This window comes from Cynoglossus semilaevis, chromosome 20 (genome assembly GCF_000523025.1).
Source record: "Cynoglossus semilaevis isolate Cse_v1.0 chromosome 20, Cse_v1.0, whole genome shotgun sequence".
Taxonomy (NCBI): Eukaryota; Metazoa; Chordata; class Actinopteri; order Pleuronectiformes; family Cynoglossidae; genus Cynoglossus; species Cynoglossus semilaevis.
Window position 1 is genome coordinate 4,610,425 of NC_024326.1, and position 20,523 is coordinate 4,630,947.

The 20,523-nt window shown below is 42.4% G+C and overlaps 2 protein-coding genes and 1 long non-coding RNA gene across 3 annotated transcripts in view; 2 read left to right on the forward strand and 1 right to left on the reverse strand.

The window, feature by feature from the left end:
* wls (Wnt ligand secretion mediator) overlaps window positions 1-7,286 on the forward strand; it is a 10,665-nt gene extending 3,379 nt beyond the window's left edge. The window contains exons 3-12 of the mRNA XM_008334047.3: window positions 2,377-2,501; window positions 2,743-2,904; window positions 3,073-3,209; window positions 4,084-4,252; window positions 4,550-4,647; window positions 4,793-4,856; window positions 5,032-5,175; window positions 5,257-5,340; window positions 5,435-5,588; window positions 6,300-7,286. Of these exons, the coding sequence (XP_008332269.1) occupies window positions 2,377-2,501; window positions 2,743-2,904; window positions 3,073-3,209; window positions 4,084-4,252; window positions 4,550-4,647; window positions 4,793-4,856; window positions 5,032-5,175; window positions 5,257-5,340; window positions 5,435-5,588; window positions 6,300-6,409 (1,247 nt within the window). The 3' untranslated portion in view covers window positions 6,410-7,286. The remainder of the gene's footprint in view (window positions 1-2,376; window positions 2,502-2,742; window positions 2,905-3,072; window positions 3,210-4,083; window positions 4,253-4,549; window positions 4,648-4,792; window positions 4,857-5,031; window positions 5,176-5,256; window positions 5,341-5,434; window positions 5,589-6,299) is intronic.
* Window positions 7,006-8,341, reverse strand: LOC112488734 (uncharacterized). The gene is made up of 2 exons (XR_003053115.1): window positions 8,200-8,341; window positions 7,006-8,095 (listed from the first exon to the last, which is right to left on the reverse strand). It is a non-coding gene; the product is annotated as an uncharacterized LOC112488734 (long non-coding RNA).
* gng12a (guanine nucleotide binding protein (G protein), gamma 12a) overlaps window positions 8,049-20,523 on the forward strand; it is a 20,749-nt gene continuing 8,274 nt past the window's right edge. The window contains exon 1 of the mRNA XM_008334045.3: window positions 8,049-8,388. The gene's annotated coding sequence lies outside the window, so the exon portion shown is untranslated. The remainder of the gene's footprint in view (window positions 8,389-20,523) is intronic.

The window sequence follows — 20,523 nt, forward strand, 5'->3', positions numbered from 1 at the left end:
CTAACCCTAACCTTGGTCTCCTCTGCTATTTCTTAGTCGCACAGTCTGGCAGCAACTATACACAGAGGCTCAATCAGACCAGGCATGCCTTTGAAATATTCACATCTGATGTCACTTCTAATCACTCACACTGTAAATTCGAGCGCAGGGTCACAGAACAACCAGAAATACTGGTTGGCATGTTAGATTACACTTTTATTACCTTTCCTCTTCCACTGAATCCTGCTACGGACTTATTGAAGGGTTTTAGGAGGGGGTTGTTCTCAGAATCCCCGGTGGCGTGTCTGTGTCAGTCGATTGAATTACTGTGACACAGAATGCCTGCAAACAATGATGGATGTCCTGCTGTTTATTATCCGTAGCAGGAGACGGGTCTTTCAGGCACCCTTTCCAAACAAATAAAGAAAGAGGGAAACGGTAATCTGGTTCTCTTTTATAGTTGGCTGACTACATGTAATGCACTATCCTATAATCCAAAGGGAAAGGGATGTCTCTGCGTCTAAACTTAGAATGTTTAAGGCATTCGAAATGTGTATAACATACTGAAATTTGAAAAGTAGTTTCAAACTACAAATTTAGGGTCCAACAAAAAAAGAAAAGAAAAGATGAACAGTTCGTGGTGTGGTCTCTCTGGTCTGCTTTGTGTAAACAGTCTTGTCAGCGTCGTTTACTTTTCCACATTCTTGTGCTCGGTGAAATCTGTAAAGAGCCTGATGGGTCTCTGCTGCCTGGCAGGCAGACAGAGGAGTTGGCCCCGACCCTGTGCCAGACATTACACACTCATTTTGATCTTTCAGTGTGTGAACAAGTGGATGTGGACAGGGCTGCAGTACTGAATTCAAAAGTTTTATTTAAAAGGCTTAAATCTTCTGAACCTGTTTGATTTTGCGGGAAGGGAAAAAACTTGCAAAACAATGCCGTTCTGGGCGTATGTTGCTAAAAAACATTAGCTCACAGAGAGCTGTTTGTTTCTTCAGTTCCTGCCAGTATGTCAGGGTTGTGTTCCACCAAATTGGCCAGGGTTTAATGCTGAGTGAGTAAATTGAAACTATAAGATTATTATATTTAATTTCATATTTTATGGGGCTATAGAATTTTTTAATGCAATGCATAGGCTGTGGCTTAAAAGGTGGGGTATAAACAATGATCTGCACCAAAGGTTGGAGGGTTCCGCTCTAGAGACAAAGCCGACTCTTCTCTGACTAATCTGTGTTTATGCCATGCAGGAGCTTTGTCTTTATTAACCATTCCATCCACCTCACTCCACCTCAGCATCGAGCACCCTTTGGCTGAGCTCCAGCAATAACACAGCTGTCGAGGAGGCTTAGTTTCTGTGGCGATGGCTGCTGGACTGAAGTGGAATGTTTGTATGAAGTAAGCGGACATTTGAGGGTGTCTGGCTCGACCAAGAGCAAAGGGAAGGACGTTGCAGAGACGAGTCTGTTGCCAATTCTCACCAACCTTCCTCTCTGTCTCTGTCTCTGTTCTCCCCCCCCCCACCCCTGTTACATCACAGGTCACTGAGTTTCTTTCTTTTTATTCCAGCTTGTTTCGTAAAGAACAAGAGGCTCTCTGAGGCTGGAGGAGACAACACTTTGTAATCTGATCTAAAGATGGAGTTTTAACAGTCTTGGTCTAGTGGCCAGAGCAAGGTTTGGTGGAAGTTTGTGTCATGGAGGTGGCAACGAAGCGAAGGTTATTTACAAAGAAAATATGTTGTTCCTTTCTTGCTAAGAGTGCGGTTTTTGTTTCTAAAATGTATTCTGTACATGCAAAGAATTGATTGAGTCCCTATTTTCAAGTGACTGAACAACTTAAAATCCTGTTTTGTCATATAAAGAAATTTAAAATATCAACAGAACTTAATATTCTACATTGTGTCACACAAAATGAATAAAGGAATGTGAAGCATTTGCTGCCTGTCAGGCCCGTTTGCACTGAAGGTGAGTGATAATACAGTAGCTGGTACTGTAGTGAAAGGTCAGGTCTGTCAGTCTCATCATCAGAACCTAATATTACCCTACAGTGTAACACATCTGTGTAACACAGCTGTGTAACTGTGCATTGGAATAGACAGGTCTGAATCCATTTCTTCCCATGTTTCACAAACATGAGGTTTTTGGTTTGACTGTTTCTCGGCTTCAACGTCTCGTGTGTATCTTTGGGAAGAACATTGGTTTGGCAAAGGTTTGTGAAAGTGTAGACGCTGCCATCTTGTGCCAACTAGTTTTAACAGCGGCCTGAACCAGCATGTGTTTCACGTTTTGCAGCAAGTGATTACAATGTAAACAAGGATGTGTAGCTCTACCTGCATACGTTTGATGCATACAACAACAAAAAGGGAGCAGGGAGCTGACTGGTTCTTTTTTGTTCCAGAGGATGGTGCGTTGGTGACTCTGGACGTGAAGCTGGCCTACAGGGATGACACCATCAGTGAGTGGACAGAGATGGCTCACTCTTTCGAACAAAGAAAACTCAGCTGCAACTTTACCACTGCAAAGGTTTGTCCATAATGCACCTGGGTAGAAGTCATGACGTTTCTCTCACTGCTAACAGATGCTATTGTTTCAAAGTATTTAATGCATCCCTGAGCTGTTGTTCTTTAAAAACCCTTTCATTTGCAGCTGCTTCACATTGTAATTGTTCAACTAGGGTTGTGTCTTCAATCTGGGGAATATTAAATTAGCAGTTGGGTTCAGATAAATGTGTTTAAAACCAGATGTTTTGTCTTGTGATCTTCAGAGTTATGAGAACGAGGGACGTTACTATGAATGTGACCTGCTGCCCTTCATGGAAATTGGCAGCGTGGCCCATAAATACTATCTTCTCAACATTCGTCTGCCCGTCAATGAGCGCAAGAAGATCAACGTGGGGATTGGTGAAATCAAAGACATTCGTCTCGTTGTGAGTTGTCTTTATCACCTGTACATTGAATATATACAGTGACATTATTTTGTTGTTTTCACACCATGGGATGTGTAGAAATGTTTTTTATATATATTTCATAGTTAGGTTGAGAACTTTAGAAAAAAAGTTTTAATGTAATGTTTCTTTCTTTCTTCTCCATCCAAGAGCATCCACCAGAATGGAGGCTTCACTAAAGTTTGGTTTGCCATGAAGACCTTCCTCACACCCAGTATACTCATCATCATGATCTGGTACTGGAGGCGCATAACACTTATGAGCAGACCTCCTGTGCTTCTGGAAAAGTAAGTGCTCCACATTGCCATTCTGCTGATGTGTTGTACAAAATAAAGTCTGTACATTTCAAAGAACAGGGTTCTAGCAAAGAAAGGAACATTGACCCAAAGCACAGAGTATTTGTCTAACCCACCCGTGCTGCTCTGTCATGATCAGTAAGAGGCAGCGTTTTCTGCCACAGGAAATGCTTGACCATGCGTGGACCGTTTAAAAAAGAAAAGAAAGAAAAGAAATTCTGCAAGCCAGCAGTCAACACACACGCTGCACCAACATTTTCAGGACACCAAGGGCACGGCATTCTGGGACAGCTACTGAGTGTATGTGGTGTCTGTCGTTTCCAGCTCAAGGGACTTATTCCCAAATGAGCAGCACACTTAGAAAGTGCGACAGCAGATGATTTTTTTATGCCGTAAAAAGCTTTACTAGGGTCTCTCCACAGACGTGTCAGTAAAATAAATTCAGACTATTTTATGATCTGACGTCTTGACTTCAGGTGCAGTAAAACGGAATTTTGACCTGGTTAAAGATATAAAGTGCTGCGATCAGGATTTATTTATTTATTTATGTTTCTTGTTTTTTAAATTTGTTTCTTCTTCATCCACTTTACGTTTAAGATTGATCTCCACTCCCCTCTCTTCTGCCCCTGTTGGTAGTAATCAGTGCACATTCCGTGCATACCACATTTGCTCTGAGGAACATTGCTGACTTGCATTATAGAACTGAATGATTTTGTACTTGCATGACTCATACACTTGTATCGAGCTTCATTCATATCTTGTATAGATCCACATGTTGTAGAAAAAAAAAGTAAAAACAGGTTTTAAAACTTTACAGAAGTAGAATAATTACATGTTTAACTAAAGCTATTTTGTCCTCTTTTAGGGTCATCCTGGCTCTGGGCATCTCCATGACATTCATTAACATCCCAGTGGAGTGGTTTTCTATCGGCTTTAACTGGACATGGATGCTGCTCTTTGGAGACATCAGACAGGGGATCTTCTACTCCATGCTGCTCTCCTTCTGGATCATCTTCTGTGGGGAGCACCTTATGGTACAGTATCAGGCTTTCTGGAAGTCTAAATCACATTTAAGAATGTGCACTGTGGTTGCCCACTCAAATGATAGTCTGCCCTCTAGTGACAGACAGACAGATCATGTGACATATACAGCCCAAAATGAAGGAATCTAATACCAAAAGTATGCTTTAATGTCATTGTTTTACCTGGCATTTATTTAATCTCCAACAAGACAGATCAGGCCCACTTTACAGATCCCCACAGGATCATTCATGCCTGTTTGGTGAGGTTTTTATTTTGAGGTTGGCTCAAACTTGTTCTTTTTCCCACAGGACCAGACAGAGAGAAACCGTTTCTCAGTTTACTGGAAGCAGGTCGGACCGATTGTATTTGGCTCCTTCTGCCTTTTCATCTTTGACATGTGTGAGAGGTGAGACTAACGTTTTCTCTGCACATAAACTACAGAGTACGACCACAAGAATAAATCCAACAATACATCTTCAACCTGCTGTTCATTTCTTCCCCGTGATGAAATGTATAATCTAAATGTGCTCCTTTGTTTTGTTTTTTTTTAGAGGTGTTCAGCTGACGAACCCTTTCTACAGCATCTGGGCTTCTGATGTTGGAACTGAACTGGCTGTATCCATTTAATCAGTGTTTTTTTTAACCAAATCAGAATAAAAAAAACTTAAAATAAATGTATACATTGTTTCCACATACTGGATCATGTATTTGACTGTCTACACCCAAGGTAGTGCTGTTGTTGTGATTATTTTTGGTTTCCTACCACAGTCCTTAACACGTGTTTCCTCAGATGGCGTTCATTATTGTGGCAGGGATCTGCGCCTGTCTCTACTTTTTCTTCCTTTGCTTCATGGTTTTCCAGGTTTTTCGAAACATCAGTGGCAAAAGGACATCTCTGCCTGCCATGTCTAAGGCAAGACGCCTACACTACGAGGTCTGCTTTTGTCTGGTTAGCCACTGCCAACTCTTCTGGTGGGTCTTCTTTTAACCTCATGTCCTCTCTGTCACTGTCCAGGGCCTCATTTTCAGATTCAAGTTCCTTATGTTGGTCACTCTGGCCTGTGCTGCCATGACTGTTATCTTCTTCATCATCAGCCAGGTGAGTTGCACTGGCATCGTCTTCGAGTTGAACACGAGCTGTTCACTGATTTGTTTTATGAGAACTGATAGATGTGCGTGCGTCTTTCCTCCAGGTCAATGAGGGACACTGGCACTGGGGAGGGCACACAGTGCAGGTGGGCAGCGCCTTCTTTACCGGTATCTACGGCATGTGGAACCTGTACGTCTTTGCAATCATGTTCCTCTACGCTCCGTCTCACAAGCGCTACGGAGATGAGCAGGCAAGTGGTAAGTGCAGTCCTGGAAACGATGCATTATATTTACATTTACTGACTTCTGTTGTTCTCAAGGTGGTGCAAGAAATTATACAAGATATACTCTGTAATTTTCCATATCATTCCACTACATCTTACCTCATCCTGATAAGCAGCAAGTAGCTTTTCTGTGCTGCAAAGCTGTCCATTCACCTCAAATGTGTTTTGGGACCAGGGGAGAGGAGGGGAATTGAATTGAGAAGTACTTGGATTTCCAAGGGAAAGAAGGGTCTCTTTGGCCTGAGAGGGTGATTCTAATGGACTCCAGGCTTCCTTCCAGACTGAGAGGAGGGGAACAGGCAGGAGAGGGGGCGGGGTGGAGAGCAGGCAAGTAATGAAAACCATCCATCTCCTGACGTCACTGACAAGCGAAGGGAGAAAAGGCATTTGAAGTCTTGGAGGCTCTCCCTGACGTCCATCAAGTGTTCTCATGGGAGGGGTGTCTCGCTCCAAGTTTCACTCAACGTGTTGATTTATTTTACAGCTCTGGGGGTTCACTTCTGTTTCAAACAAGCTGGATGTTAATTTGTTATGTTGATATAAATAACTCGAGCCAAACCAACCTCACGCTCCTTAAATCATCGCCTGCTGTGAAACAGATAGGAACCGTCTCCGAACCCAACTTTGTTTCGCAAGTCGCATTCCCTAAAATATTTCGTCGTGTTGACTGCCTTTATATTTGCAGGTGATGCCGCTGCAAACAGTGGAGAAGACATCCAGCTGACCACGACCATCACACACGTGGACGGTCCCACAGAGATCTACAAGATGACTGGCAAAGAGGCCCAGGAGTAGATTTCATACCTATTTGACACTCCCCTGTTTTACCTACTGCTCCACTCAACCCCTCCCTTCTATATATATATATATATATTCTCAATAGGGTTTTTTCATTACATTTTTCAGCACTGACCACACAGCAACAGTTCACTGTGCATGAGTCCACTCTCCCAAAACCATCTGTTGTAGAACCTAGTACGTGCTACTCTCTACATACCCTCCCTCCTCCTCCTCCTCCTCGTCTATCTAAAGGCTGCCTATTATCAACACTCCTATCAGTCCTTTTCATTTCATAGGTATATATATATTTTTATTTTCTTTCATGTAAACAATGATGTATTTGTCAGTGTTGCACAACGCTTTTGACTCTAAGTCAGGTACTGAAAAGCTGCTTTAAAAAAAGGAGATTTAAGCGTAGGGAAAATAGTTGCAGCAGTGACACTCCTGTTTGCAGGAACAGTGTGGTTTGTAAAGATCCCAGCGTCTGACCACGATACACGGCAGAAACATAATACTATTCAGCCACCCGGCCAGATTATCTGCTTTAAAATTTGTTTTACTCGGTCAAGGTATTCAGAGCCTGATGTACATCACATACACACATTTCCTAGAAAGTAGATAATGTGGAGGACTGCTGTCAATATTAGTTTTGCAATAGTTTTTTTTTTTTTTACAATATATTTGGGGCAAATGTACACACCACATTGGGACATGGATGCTGTACTGTTCATTATGTTACAATGTAGATATCTATTTTTTATAAGGTGCTTCTTTTTAACATCACACACATGCATCAGACATCAACCATGTTTTGGAAGTTGTCTTTAGCTCTACGCTGTTTTTAGGTTTTTTTTTTTTTCTATTATAATTTAAATAAAAAAAAGACTTTTACCGAACATATTTCTGTGACCTGTTTTTATCCTTTGACTGTGTCATCTGTCTGCTGAGGTAAGTAATAAAGATAGGAATGTAAGTTAGCAACAAAAATGTAGTCATTTATACCTGGCATTGAAAGTGTACACAGTATTTACTTACACTTTTTTAAGGAATGTGCACGCCTCCAATCCTGGCAGCCAGGTTGCTGTTGTGATTAAATTCACTCACTTATCTGAGTAGGAACATGTAGCTGTGTAGGAACACTGCACCTCTCACAGACTGATGTAGTTTGAGGGAGTATATGCACATACACTTCAGAGATTTGTTAATTTTTATAGTTTTTTTTTTTGGTGTACACTTAAAAAATTGCACTTATCATGTTCATTTGAAGTACACATTTATTGCTGTACAGTACTGAGATGGTTCTGTGCATAATATAGCAGTAAGCCTAGAAATATGAATATTTAAATATGAATTTTATCAATAATGAATTTGATAGATCTTTTAAAATCCAATACCAAATCTCAACTTGTTGAAATTTAAGTTGTATTGTAGTCACTTGTGGTTTAAGTAGCATAGTATTAACCGTTTGGTACATTATTGTGTCCCACAAAAATAATTTCCCTCGGGGATTTACTGAAGCTGTGCATTTTAGTCTTATTTTGAAAATAGCCGGATGTGGTTAGTATTTTGCCTGAAACAGTAGTAAGTTTCTCATTGGTCCGCCTTTCTCCCTCCCTCCCTCCTCGTTCTCCTCTCGACCAGACTCGGCTCTTTTCGTCGTTCGTTGAAGTGGACGAGGAAAAGGAAAGGAGAGTTCTCTCTCTGTGGAGGAAGAGGAAAAAAAGTCAACGGTTATACATCACTGACACCGAACCATCTGCGAAAAGTGAAAGAGGTGCCAAGTGGCAGGTGAGACGTCGACAGACCGCTCCATGTTAAAGCTGCCCGTCCCCTTTGGTCTCATGGTGTAAACACAGCGGCGCTACTGTAGCCGAGTGACATTGCGACGTGAGCGACAGACCCGGAGAGCAGAGGCAGAAAACGTCTCCTCCCAGTTCTTGTTGACGGATAGAGTTGGGCTTCAGTGAAAGAAGACACGAGCAGCGACCGAGCAGGTAAGACCGACATCTGTCACATTAATAATAAGCAGAACTACCGCGAACACAGCGCCGCTTCTACCTGAAGCAACAGTTTGTGCTCTGCCGTGAGACGTTCACTGACTCTGCTTTCGAACCGTTTATGCAACAAGTGTGTGGCAACACAGCTAATGTACACTCAAGTGTGTGGCATTTATGCACCTGCCACACATATGTAGGAGTGCGGTGTCCAACAGGTGACAGGCTGTGGTACACCGAGCTGTCTGGGCCTTATGTTCTCATTACTCCTAAAAGCCCCACCTACTGCCTGTCACATAATGATTTATTTTGAAAAGTAAGGACCCGAGCAATTAATCTGGACAACATTACCATTGGGAGTGCAACAATTAGTCAGTTAAAAATGATGTTAATTTAGTTCCTTGATTTGTGTTTGTCAAAGGTAAATATATCTCTATAATCTGTAGTATTCTCTAAACCTTGTTTGGGACACACTGCTTGGCATTTTTCACCTCCTTTACTTGTTTTAATTACTTATTTATTTGATTACTATTTTGCATTAATATAAAACACATTTGTCATGTAAGTTTTTCCATGTAAGTTTTGTGCATTGATTCTTTCATCATGTATCAGTTTAGTTTTTTGTGTCATCTGGTTTGGTATCTCTCGTTTTGTTTGTGTGTTATTTGAATTTTAGTTTTATCTTAGTCTATTCAATGATTTTCCTGTTTATTGAACTTTAACTATATTTAAACTAAAAAAAACCCCCACTATCTTAATATTATTATGAGTTTGAGGCTTTATTTCACAAAATATTTATACCTATACATAGCATTTAATGACTACTTGCAGCGTTTCTAGTGTAAACCAAGATGAACCACTTAGATAGTGAAACCAGAGTGATAGTTGAAGTAGAGGCCCTACATAGGGAAGGAGCTGAAATGTTTACACGAAGCATCAACTGCTCTGTTGATGTCCCCTGGCCATTAGGGAGGACAGAATACAGACCGGCCATTGATAAGGCCAACTCATTAGTACCCCATTCAGCCCCATCAAAGCCTCCTCTCTATACGCCCATCACTGTGAGTGGTTCGCACCCACTGCTGTTCATGGACTCTGTGGAACACATACTTCCTGCTTTATCACTGGTGACGGGGTACAACTGACGGTCAGGTTTGAGTCCAAAGTCAGGATTTAGTTTAGATATCAACTTTGTTCTATGTGTCAGTCTTATAGTCCTTCACACACACAATATATATATCAACACGTAAAGTTGGATAATGTGACCCTCTCTGAAATGACGTTAGGAAGTACGTGTTGGACGTACGGAGGATACTGTGCTCTACTGGTACTTTTTTTTCCTCTATTAGTAATGATGGAGTTTCATCTGTGTGGAGTTGTGTTCCAGCTGTGGACAGACACTGTAAGGGACAGTACCATGCAATATAATAGTAACAGAGTTGCCAGGTGTAATGTTTTATATATTTGGAGGTATTTAGCTGACTGTGAGCTGAGGTTTTTTTTACGTATAATGTCTGTTGACTTGGGTCGTGAAGGTTTGTGACTTTTAAAATATGGGTCCTCAGAAAATTGAGGGACTCAGACATGGCTGCCTTCAGGTAAATTACTAATATCCAACGGACAAAACCTAGTCTTTAACTTGGTTCTGTGAAATTATAGAGACCCAGTTACGGGCCTTGCTGCCCAGATCAGAGGAGTAGATAAAAAGAATCTGTATCGGAGAAGTCCCCCAGCAGTTTAGGTTTGGTTCATTTCATCCTCGGCCTTCTTCTGTCTGATTGCTATATTAGTTTAACTTGTGGAACAATGGCTGAACTGTTGGGATCATGTGGGAAGCTGTGACCAATGCTATACAGTAACCCGTGAAGCTAATGTGCCTCTGCAAAGCTAGTCTTCATCTCTTTACGCACAGAATTCCCCAGATGTAGAATGCTGGCCGACTTGACTGGCAACTCTGCTGGTGAGTTTATGTCAAACATCCAGTGAGTTGTAGAAAGGACGACGCACCGAGGCGTCGCAGCCTCTCGGTGGCCAGGAGCTGTTTCCTCATCTGTTGATTCCCCAGCAGATCTTTCGCTGCTCAGTTTGTTGAAGTAGGAGTTGCTGTGTGTGTGTGTGTGTGTGTGTCTGTGCCTGTGTGTGCTTGCCACACTGCCTCTTAGGCGATCTTACTACTTCCTTACTCGGCTGAGGGTTTTACATACTTTCTCAATGTGTTACGTTCAGACCCTGAGGTTAAATATATGTTTCTAAAAGAGCATGTTATGAAATACCACCTCTCAAAAAGAACATTTTTTTACTCCTTCTCTGCCGCATAAAAATGTATATACGTGTTGTACAAGAAAAACTTGTCTCATCAATTTTTATATTTTTTTGTAATATGCTAGACTTAGTTCAAAAGGCAGTATTTGCCCATGCTTAGGTATAAAAAGTAAATAACAAAATGTTACTTATTAGCTTTCAAACCAACTTCTGACCCTAATGTGTGTATTTCAATAGTTTTTGTTTTGTATGTTCCTCTATATTTAGTCAGTGGGCTTCTAATCGACATAGAATTTAAGAATTTAACCCAAGCTCCACACTTGTACTCCCTGTCTTTTCACAAATTATATTTTACCACTGACCTGGTATGTTGAGATGCACTGCAGCCCTCCAGGGCCTGCCCCAGTTAGTCTTTGTGGTATTTGTGTTTGTGTGTATATGTGTAGTGCACTGTGTGCTGGTAGTCACAAGACCTAGCTGCCAGTGGCTGGTTTACATAAATTCTACCCTTAGCCAGGAGCAGATGTACTAAGAGGAGTGGTGGTGACATTGTGGATACACAGTCACACCCATCTGTTGGTCTGGCTGCAGAATTACTTGCTTTCATGAAATACCAAGCATTACTGGATGTTTTTGTTCAAAAGGGGGAAAAAACTCTGTAAAGTTTCTTTTTTTTTATGAATTATTTTTTATCATCCCCTTTTAATTAGAGTAAGCAGATTGGATGCGACAGATGAAGAGTAACTACATTCTTGTTTGTGCTTATTTACTCATCTGTCAGTTTTGCCCAACAGGAAACGCTGTCATAGAAACCAACAGTTCAGATCAGTTAAAAAAGGTTTTGCACCAGCTCTTATTTGCTCTCATTACTCACTGTTACTTTTTTTTACACGACTATAGAACTAACATTCCAGGCTTCAGACACCACTTGCTGCTTTGCTTCGAGTGGCTCATTAAAATAACTGAGGTTGCTCTCTGTATTTGTTTGATGTCACGTTTTCTACGCATTTTGTGCATACTAATTTAATATAATAATATAATTTCATTGCAATGAAATCATAGCTTTGATTTGCAAACTAAAAATCAACGGGTTGACTCAATGGCACCATCTAGCGGTAATTTTTGTGATTTTTCTGGGGGGAATTTCCTCGGTTGTGGTATTTGGTTCTCCACCACATACTGCAATACGTTTTTGCAGATAATCGGAAAAGGTATTTCACCTTTGTGAAAGTGTGATTGTTTAGCATCTGTAGTGACGTCAGCGGGGTCAAATGAACGACCCACATCAAATAAAAGTCCACTCTTAAAAATATAAAACCCGATAATAGAGCTATTTGTATAGATATACTATATTACTATATATAGTATAAGTGGGTAATTTACTTATTAGCCAATGTGGGCTAATAAGGACATGACAATTAATTTTTGTCATGTATAATTAATATCCATAAAACCACAGTTCCTCTTCTCTACCGCTTGAGGGTGCAGTCTGACTGCTTTTCGCCTCACTCTCGTCACTGAGTGCTGTGTAAAAGCGTTCCATTTACTGTGGCAGTTGGCGTCGGTGTTGAACCTCAGTGTTGACAGCCGTGTGACATCAGCACGACTTTGTCACTGTCCTCAGTTTACTGTTTGTCCCTTTGGCTCTGCACAGATAGGTTTGATTAAAATCTGTCTTTTCAGTTTGACCTTCCTGCTGCATGTGTGTCTTTGTGCAAGTAAATATAAAATGAGGGTACAAACAGGGCCGTCTCACCTGTGATGTAACCCAGGCCTCAGTGTTGTGCTCAGAGGTGAGTGTGTTGCCTCAGTGTTGTGCTCAGAGGTGAGTGAATTCTGAATTCTCCCAACTCTGTGGATCAGGTTTCTGCCTGCATCAGGTATCTGTTGCAAACACATGTGCTGTTTGTTTGTGACCTGCCTTTGCATTACTAGGTGTCACAGCTAATGACAACCTGCAGTGTTGTTCATGCAAAATTAATCAATTAGTTTTGGCATATTGTTGGGCAACCGTTACTCGCTGGCTTACATTTACATCCAGGATCAATTTAGAGAAAACAATGGACAAATATGTCTGAACTACAGAGCATACTCCACACTGGTTTTGGCTGTGAAGCAGGATTCATTACATATTGCATCTGTGTGTGTGTGTGGTCCTAAATCTGAGCCACATGAACAGTAACATAAGTCGTTCAGATGAGATATTTTGGTTTAAAATGACTGTTTAAATGCCTGTTGATAGAAAATAAAGACTAAGATTAAGATTCATTTATATAAAAGTACAGTTATAAATTACACGTTGATGTCATTTGAACTATCTATGCACTTTCTATTAATCCTAAATCAACAGAGGTATTTGTTGTTGTGATCATGGCAGCAGCAGACTGACTCAGTCCATTACAGTGACTTAATGAGATGTAATGTCCAGCAGAGCTGTAATGGAAAAAACCCCTCTAATAAAAACACTTCACTAACATGTGACGTTGTGTTTCAGCTTGTACTTTTTTTTTCCTGTAAAGCTGAAGTCCCATTATGTAAAGACTCCCACTCACAGGAAAGACACACCTTTCTGTGAGGACACAATCTCACCTCATTTACAACACCATTATTTCCTCTGACAGAAAGAGAATTTCATAAGACCGTAGACAAATATGGGCATTTCCTGCCTGGCTGCCAGAGGGTAACGGAGGCTTCCTGTCTGACAGGTAGAGAAGTGAACGAAACCAAGCGGTTTGGCTCCGGTGTTGACGACCTGAGATTTGACCTCTGCTGGAGGAACAGTGAGGAGGCAGCAGCAGGTCTGCAAAGATAAACCAACCATTGAGGAAGCCCACGGTGGAATCAGCACATGATCAGCTTGTACTTTGTGTGTGTGAGAGGGTGTGTGTGTGTGTGAGAGAGAGAGATAAAGAGAGAGAGAGAGAGAGAGCAGTGTGAGAAACAGTGTCACTTTGATGGATTCCTTCTTGTTGTGTCTTTATTACTCTTTGGGGAACTTAGCTGGCGTCAGAGACAAAGACCAGTGTGTGTGTGTGAGTGTGTGTGTGAGTGTGTGCTGGTCCTCACTGAGGCCCAGTTGGGGCTGTGGAACAAGGACACACATCAACATGTTGTCTCTGTTTTCTTGTCAAGTCCACATCCTAGGGCCCCAACGTTTTTTTTTAGCCGCCGCCGCCTCTTCTTGCTGTTGGAAATAAGCAGCAACAGGTGTCACAGAGATGCACAAAACCCGCCTGTCTCCTTGTCTATTGTCTCCCTGCGTCTTTGCCTGAAATCAGGTGCTTCATTCACACACACTTCCCGTCCTTTTGCACGGTCAACTAAGGACTAACATGTGGTTCTTGTACAGTGGCTCCTTGTGCTTTTACCGCTCCTGAACCGTAAACCGTGTTCTGTCTCCTCTCTTACTGTAAAGACACACAGACGTCTCATTGTGTGGGCCTCCAATCACTCCGGTTTCTGTGCATCAGAAACGTCGCCCTGTCTCTGTTTGGGCAAATAATAATAATAATAAAAAAAGATCCCACGCCCCTGTTCCTGTAATGTGAAGCTCTTCCTGTTTTACCACATCAGTGTTTGTTCCAGAACTCACTGTCTCCTGTTGCACCTTCACGTATTTACTGTTCTGTGCAGAGAATGTTCCTAAACTTTTCAGGAAGTGAAGCAGGTTATCTGGTTGGACCCAGTGACCCAGTGGTGCGGGAGAATTGGATATGACATGAAGATTAGAGGAGGGAAAGGGAGACCAAGCAGGAGGAAGGAGTAGGAGGAGGCAGACGTGAGGTTTGAGGGGATGGAGGGTGGGCGGCAGAGGAAGTGGCCTCGCTCTGACCTACGGTGCGAGTCTCTTCCTGCAGCCGACACGGCTTTGAAACTGTTAGAGGAACACAGTCACGGTAATTGGAGGGAGGAACCGCCATTCATGTGGTTTTTGATTGATAGTAACTCAGACCTTTTTTCTCTGTGTGTGTGTGTGTGTGAGGGGGTATTCGTCAGTTCACTCTGCATGAAACCTATTCCAAACTGTCAAGAACAAAAGCATATATTTTTTTTACTCAACAGTCTCCTGCCCCAAATACTTGAACTTCTGGGGATTTCCTGGGATTTTTACACCATGACAACTTGTTTATATTTGCTCATCTTTGTCATGGGGTTTCTGTCTGACACTCAAATGGGAAACTTTGTCATGCAACTCAATTGCTGATGCAATCTCAGTAAAAGTATTAGAGCCTTAAAATAGTCTATAAGCGTGTGTACATGTCAAATAGTGTCATGGCAGCATCTGTTCTTGTCTCTGTATAAACTATAGACTGCTGAAATGAATCCAGCGTGTGCCACAGATCAGCAAAAAGATGATGCAAACATCTGAGCCCCACATGTAACACCAACTGCAGCCAGATGACGTTAGAAACACCTCACTGTGTAGCTCTGGTCAGACAACAACAGCAGAGGGCGATGTGTCCTCTTTTGTTTAGTTAAATTATTAAATTTGGATTTCTCAGATCAGTTTATCTTCTGAACTTTGGTTCCCGGATTGAACCATCACCTTACTTTAGGGACAGAAGCTGCGTCAGTGATTTTTTTTACAATGCTAATTATCTGATCGAGCGATGCTTCCCCGCCCTACCTCGAGTTTCCATTTAGGATAAGTCAGCCAGTGGTGATTTTGTACAGAGGGAAACGAGAAACGAAGAACTAAAAGTGAAAGAGAGAACGCAGGCATGTCACAGGGTAACCCTCGCCTGACGTCACTGGATAATGGAAACTACACACACACACACACACACGTATAAATCTCTCTCTCTATATGTAGTCATGTTTAAAAAATCAACACACAATTATAGCTGCCCTGACTTCAGATTTTTCAATCTGCAAATTCAACACACAATTATAGCTGCCCTGACTGCAAAATGTTTACATTTTATTATACACCACTGCAAGTGAATGCAATCTCTGTGTTCCTTTTTGTGCACATGCCCAGTTCACTGGAGTCAGCTGACTTGTCGTGTGTTTGAACTATTTTAGTACAACTCTGCATCAGCACTGTTGTTGCCCCTACAGGCACATTTGATCATTTTGTGTCTGTTTTTTGAGGCTGTTTTTGCAGACATTTGCGTGTGCGTGAGTGTGAGTTCCTCATGCCACGGCCCGCAGTAGTCACATGTAGTAATCTCTGCCCTCTCCACATGCTTGTCATTCCTTCCTGGTTTGTTCAGTAACGTTCCTGCTCACTTACAGATAATATTACAATGTTGTTTTTTTTTTTTTGTTGGTTCCTGGACTATTGTCAGTCAGTCGGTGCTCAAGATAAAAACACCGTCAGGCCGTGGTTTTTATCTTGTCTCTCTGATTACAGCTCTGACCCCGTGCGTTCTGTTCGTCGGTGTTGTTAAAGTTGTTCTCACTAATCAAAGTCTTTGTTTAAGGTGCAGTTTACAACACGTTTGTATCGCTCACAGGACCTTTGTAAAAGAAAGGGGAACTAGAGTGCTCTCACATTAGCACTTTCCCAGTCAGGGCTCTCAAACAGTGGCCTCTGGGGGTCAAAGGTGAACAGTAAAACGGTAGAGAAAACAATTTTTCTCGGAGAGCGACACACTTGGCTAATCTAAGCTTCTTGAATGTCCTCAGATTTAACGTTACCCTGGAACCAAGTACTGATAGATCTGTTAGCAGTTAGAAGTGCACTAGATGTAGATCCATCAGATGAAACAGATGCCACAATTATTGAAGTTGTTTTGTTATAAATGTTTTCTTCACTATCTAGTAAAGTATTATCACTGGTTAATTAGTTGACTATAAAAAGTGTTTTAGTAATTTCTTTGTCATTTTATGGACTGAATGATTGGTTGTCAGGTTAAATATTAACAAACTGACATATTGACTATGGAAATAACTGTAGTTATGGGCCTTACTGTTAATCATTAACACGTCTCATTAGAAATGAAAGTGGAATGTCGTTCTTTGACAGGCTGGAGGTTATTATTCTTATATTCTTCTTATTTTTTATCCTTTTTATTGTCTTTTGCTTTCACTAAAACAGTGTTTTTCAACCTCGGGGTCGCAACCCCTTGTGGCGCTGAGCTAATTAATTAAAAAAAAATGACTGTTAACAATATTCTATCAACTAGTTATTGTTGTTATTATATAAAAAGGTCTCTGGGGTCATGTTAAAATGGGGTTACAAGCCATAAAAGGTTGGGAACCGCTGCACTTACCCATGGCTGTGAAGTCCCTTTATTTATGTAAAGCACCATAATGTAGTTGTGTGTGTAGTCAAGCAGGCAGGACAACAATTACGTCCACATTTACGCTCTGCACACACTTAATACAACAATGCACATGCTAAACAACATGAGAATAGACTCTAAAAATAGACCTGTGGCCGTCTGACACACAGTCACGCCCTGACACTCGTCACCACATGAGTAATACACTTTAGTTGAAAAACAAAAATCATCTTTACAACCTTCGTGCTGCACTGTAATGATCTGTGTGACGTCCGAGACATTATCAGTTATTCCATCCATGTTTCACATTTCCCAGGGAAAAAAAGGAAAACCAACAGGCAGCCGTGCAGACTTTCAGTCTACTCTTTTGCACCTAGTTCTGCAGTCAGTCTGGCTCAGGGGTGGAGAGGTTGGAAAGACTGCCTACATTTGTTTATTGTTCCATATAGGCAGGGCAGTGTTGGTCCAGAGATGGAGCTCCATTGTGTGGTATCTCCCTACCGTCGTCATGAATAGTAGCTTTCATAGGCAGGAGAGAGCGAGGGAGAGACTGAAGAAAAGGGCAACGTGCTGACAATAGCTTTAAGTTTTATTGCGTTCCTGTCGCCGGCAGTAGATTTCTTTGGCATTTGACCAAATGCAACATACACACAGCTGCACAGCCCTCGCTCTTTCTCACTCTCACAAACTCACATCTCAGCTCCAACCATTCATTCCCCCCCGCTCCTGCACTCATTTCCAGCAAACTGCGCTCACACTGAGCTCGCTTTTGTGCAGCTTTCAGAAAAAACCCACGACAATGCCGTTTGTTTTCTGAGAGCACAGAGCAGAGACGCACTTGCCCGACAGCTTCTCTGTCTCGGCCGCCCATGTCTCCTGCATGTCAGCCGGCGTGCGTGTGCAGTGACGTCTGAAGGACATTATCTGTCACAGGCCTCTGTTTGTTTTGGGCTGCTGCGTGCTTGATAATGGCCTATTACTGGAGCAGCAGCGGCTCCGTGGCACCTCAGTGGAAACTGCACTGTCTTCTCTAATCTGGCTGATACCCAGCTGGCATTCAGCTTGGTCATCCTAACTATTTTTGGGAGCAGGAGAAGCTGTAACTAGATCCACTGTTGCCAGCAACAACACAGACCTGGTGGCTATTTTGGGTCCGAGCCGTAGCTGCTAACGACATCTCTGACACGCTGGCTGCCCTCTGTGTCTCACCTCCAGACGGTTTGGCCTTCTCCTGTGCAAACCCAGGGAAACCAGTTGTGAATGAATGAATGATGCAGCGTCGCGCGTCAACAAAGTCTTAAATATAAGAGCCCCATCATCTCCCGCCTCTCCTGTGGAAGGAATGTTAGGAATTCTGTCAACAGTAACTTCAAAGGGAAAAGGAAAAAGAAGAATTCCCCACTCACTGTAGTCGCCTTTTTACTCTCCACTTGACTCACTCCTTTTCTTACCCACCACACTGGTGCTCTTTTACTTTGTCTACTTTCCACGTCTAGAAACCAGTGGTGGTGCGTGACGTCATGAGTGACTCCAGTATTTATGATCTACCCAGAGTAACTGTACTAAAAGCCACTCCTGTTTCTCTCAGCATTTCGTTGTTACACAGGTCCTGTGGCTTTGGCAGCTCACAGAATCACCGAACCATCAGAGACAGTGATGGAGCTGCAGAAACAGTCTGGCCAGACTTGGTGAAATACAGCCCCAAATCATTACAGGGCCTTAATCATACTGCACTGAAGTCTTTGTCCTTGTTTGACCACTTTCTATTCCTGTCTTGATGTCCTCTTCTGGACATTATTCGTCTGGTCCACGTTGTCAGTCATCAGTCGTGTCTTGTGGTTGGTTCCTTCACTTCAGTGAGCACTAAGAAGAATGACGCTCCTCAGCTTTGAGGGTTTCTGAGGACAGAGTTTCCTCCAGGGCTTGTGCACGCCAACATTCTATTAACCCACGAGGTTTGTCTGATTTGACGTATAGCATCCTCGATGCACGGCCCTGTGATCAGCTCGGCTACGTGTATTTTGAATGCAGAGGATAATATATATCTTCAACCATCCTTCATGCTCCACAGGTATCCATTAACCTTCACTTGAACACGCCACGCTAAACGTTCCCCTAACATTTAGACCCTCCTGCAACCATATTTAGGATTACGCAACGAATAATTTGCTATCTCTGCAGTGAGCTGACAACACGACTGACCTCGCTGCTGTGGAACGGACGACTCAGCAGTTCGGGAGGCTTATTTGTACCCACCAGACTCACTGGTGTCTTACAGCCAAGGTTTGAGCCGTTGTTCTGATTAAACGTACATGTGATTTCTAAATAAATAACATGGAGTTGGTTTGCTGCAGTATGGAACCACGTAGTGGAGTAGAGTTTTTTGAGGACATTTAGGGAAGTGGAAATGCCACTTTTTTTTTTTTTAACTCAAACCTTGTGAGCCCAGACTGCAGCTGATACAGCACGTTATCGTCCTTATCTGTCACTCTGTCCGTCAGCGTCCCTGACGCGCGGTCTCCTCCTCAGATTTGTGCGAGCTGCTGAATGTGCAGTAGGTCATGCACACGCAGTGTCTGTCCTGAGTATCTTCCCGTTTTTTTAAGGACACCGATTAGGTCTTCTATCTCCACAGATGTCTCGCTTAATCTAGGTCCGCATGTAACGTTTTGTTTTCCGTGTGCAGCGCGTGTTCCTGAACTGAGAGCATCTTAGACCGGGCTGCTTTGTCATTCCTGCAGAAATACTCATCACCCGTCCAGTCTGAGCTTGAAACAACCATTTATTCACGGTCTGTTTGGACAGGAATGAGCCGCGAGTAATTGCACATGCAGTTTGGATTTAGAAATCCGGCAGAAATGAGTCCCAGTCTAGTCTCATGTCTAGACACGGTGCCACTGTCTTAGTGTGTGCAGGATTGTTTTTGGATCATGTCAAGCCACAGAACTTCAGGATCAGCACTGCTGCCTGATTCTGAGAAGTTGCTCCCTGGCTCTCTTCTTTTTTGGAGATACAGATATGCCAGTGTTGCCTGAAGTGCTGCATGTTTGACCAGTTGAACCAGTGTCCCAGTACAGTGCAGTTCTTTCACTTTTTTTTTCCTGGAAACATCTGTTTACACAGGCCTAATGGAAAACTCTCGGCCAATCACCACGAAGCTGTCCCGCAAGGGCAGCGCAGAGGGGCCTGAATTTCCTAGTATTCCTGGTGTTTCACAGGCAGCGGTGTAGGTGGGCTGGCGTCAGCGGTACTTTATCTCAGTGGCAAAACACATGGGCTGTGGGGTGTGCATTTCCTGTATCAACATACTCTTTTTCACCGTACCTGCATGCATCCAGTACTGTATACCTGAAGCTTCTGTCTGCGCTGTTTCCTGTATTGTTGTATAAACAGAGGCTTAAACGTTGGCAGGGAGCAACACAAAGACCGACTTAAATTACAGCTTGAATTAATGAATAACTCCTTCTGGAGAATCTGTGATATTTCCCAGTGTTGGTAGAACAGATGACTTGTCATTTGTCCTTTGTTTAATGTTTTAATGTTTTCAGGTTAATAATATCTTATCTATGTATTTGCTCTTACATGACCTATTTTGTCAACCGTACTAAAGGTCATCGGTTCTAGAAAAGCTATCTATAGTTGC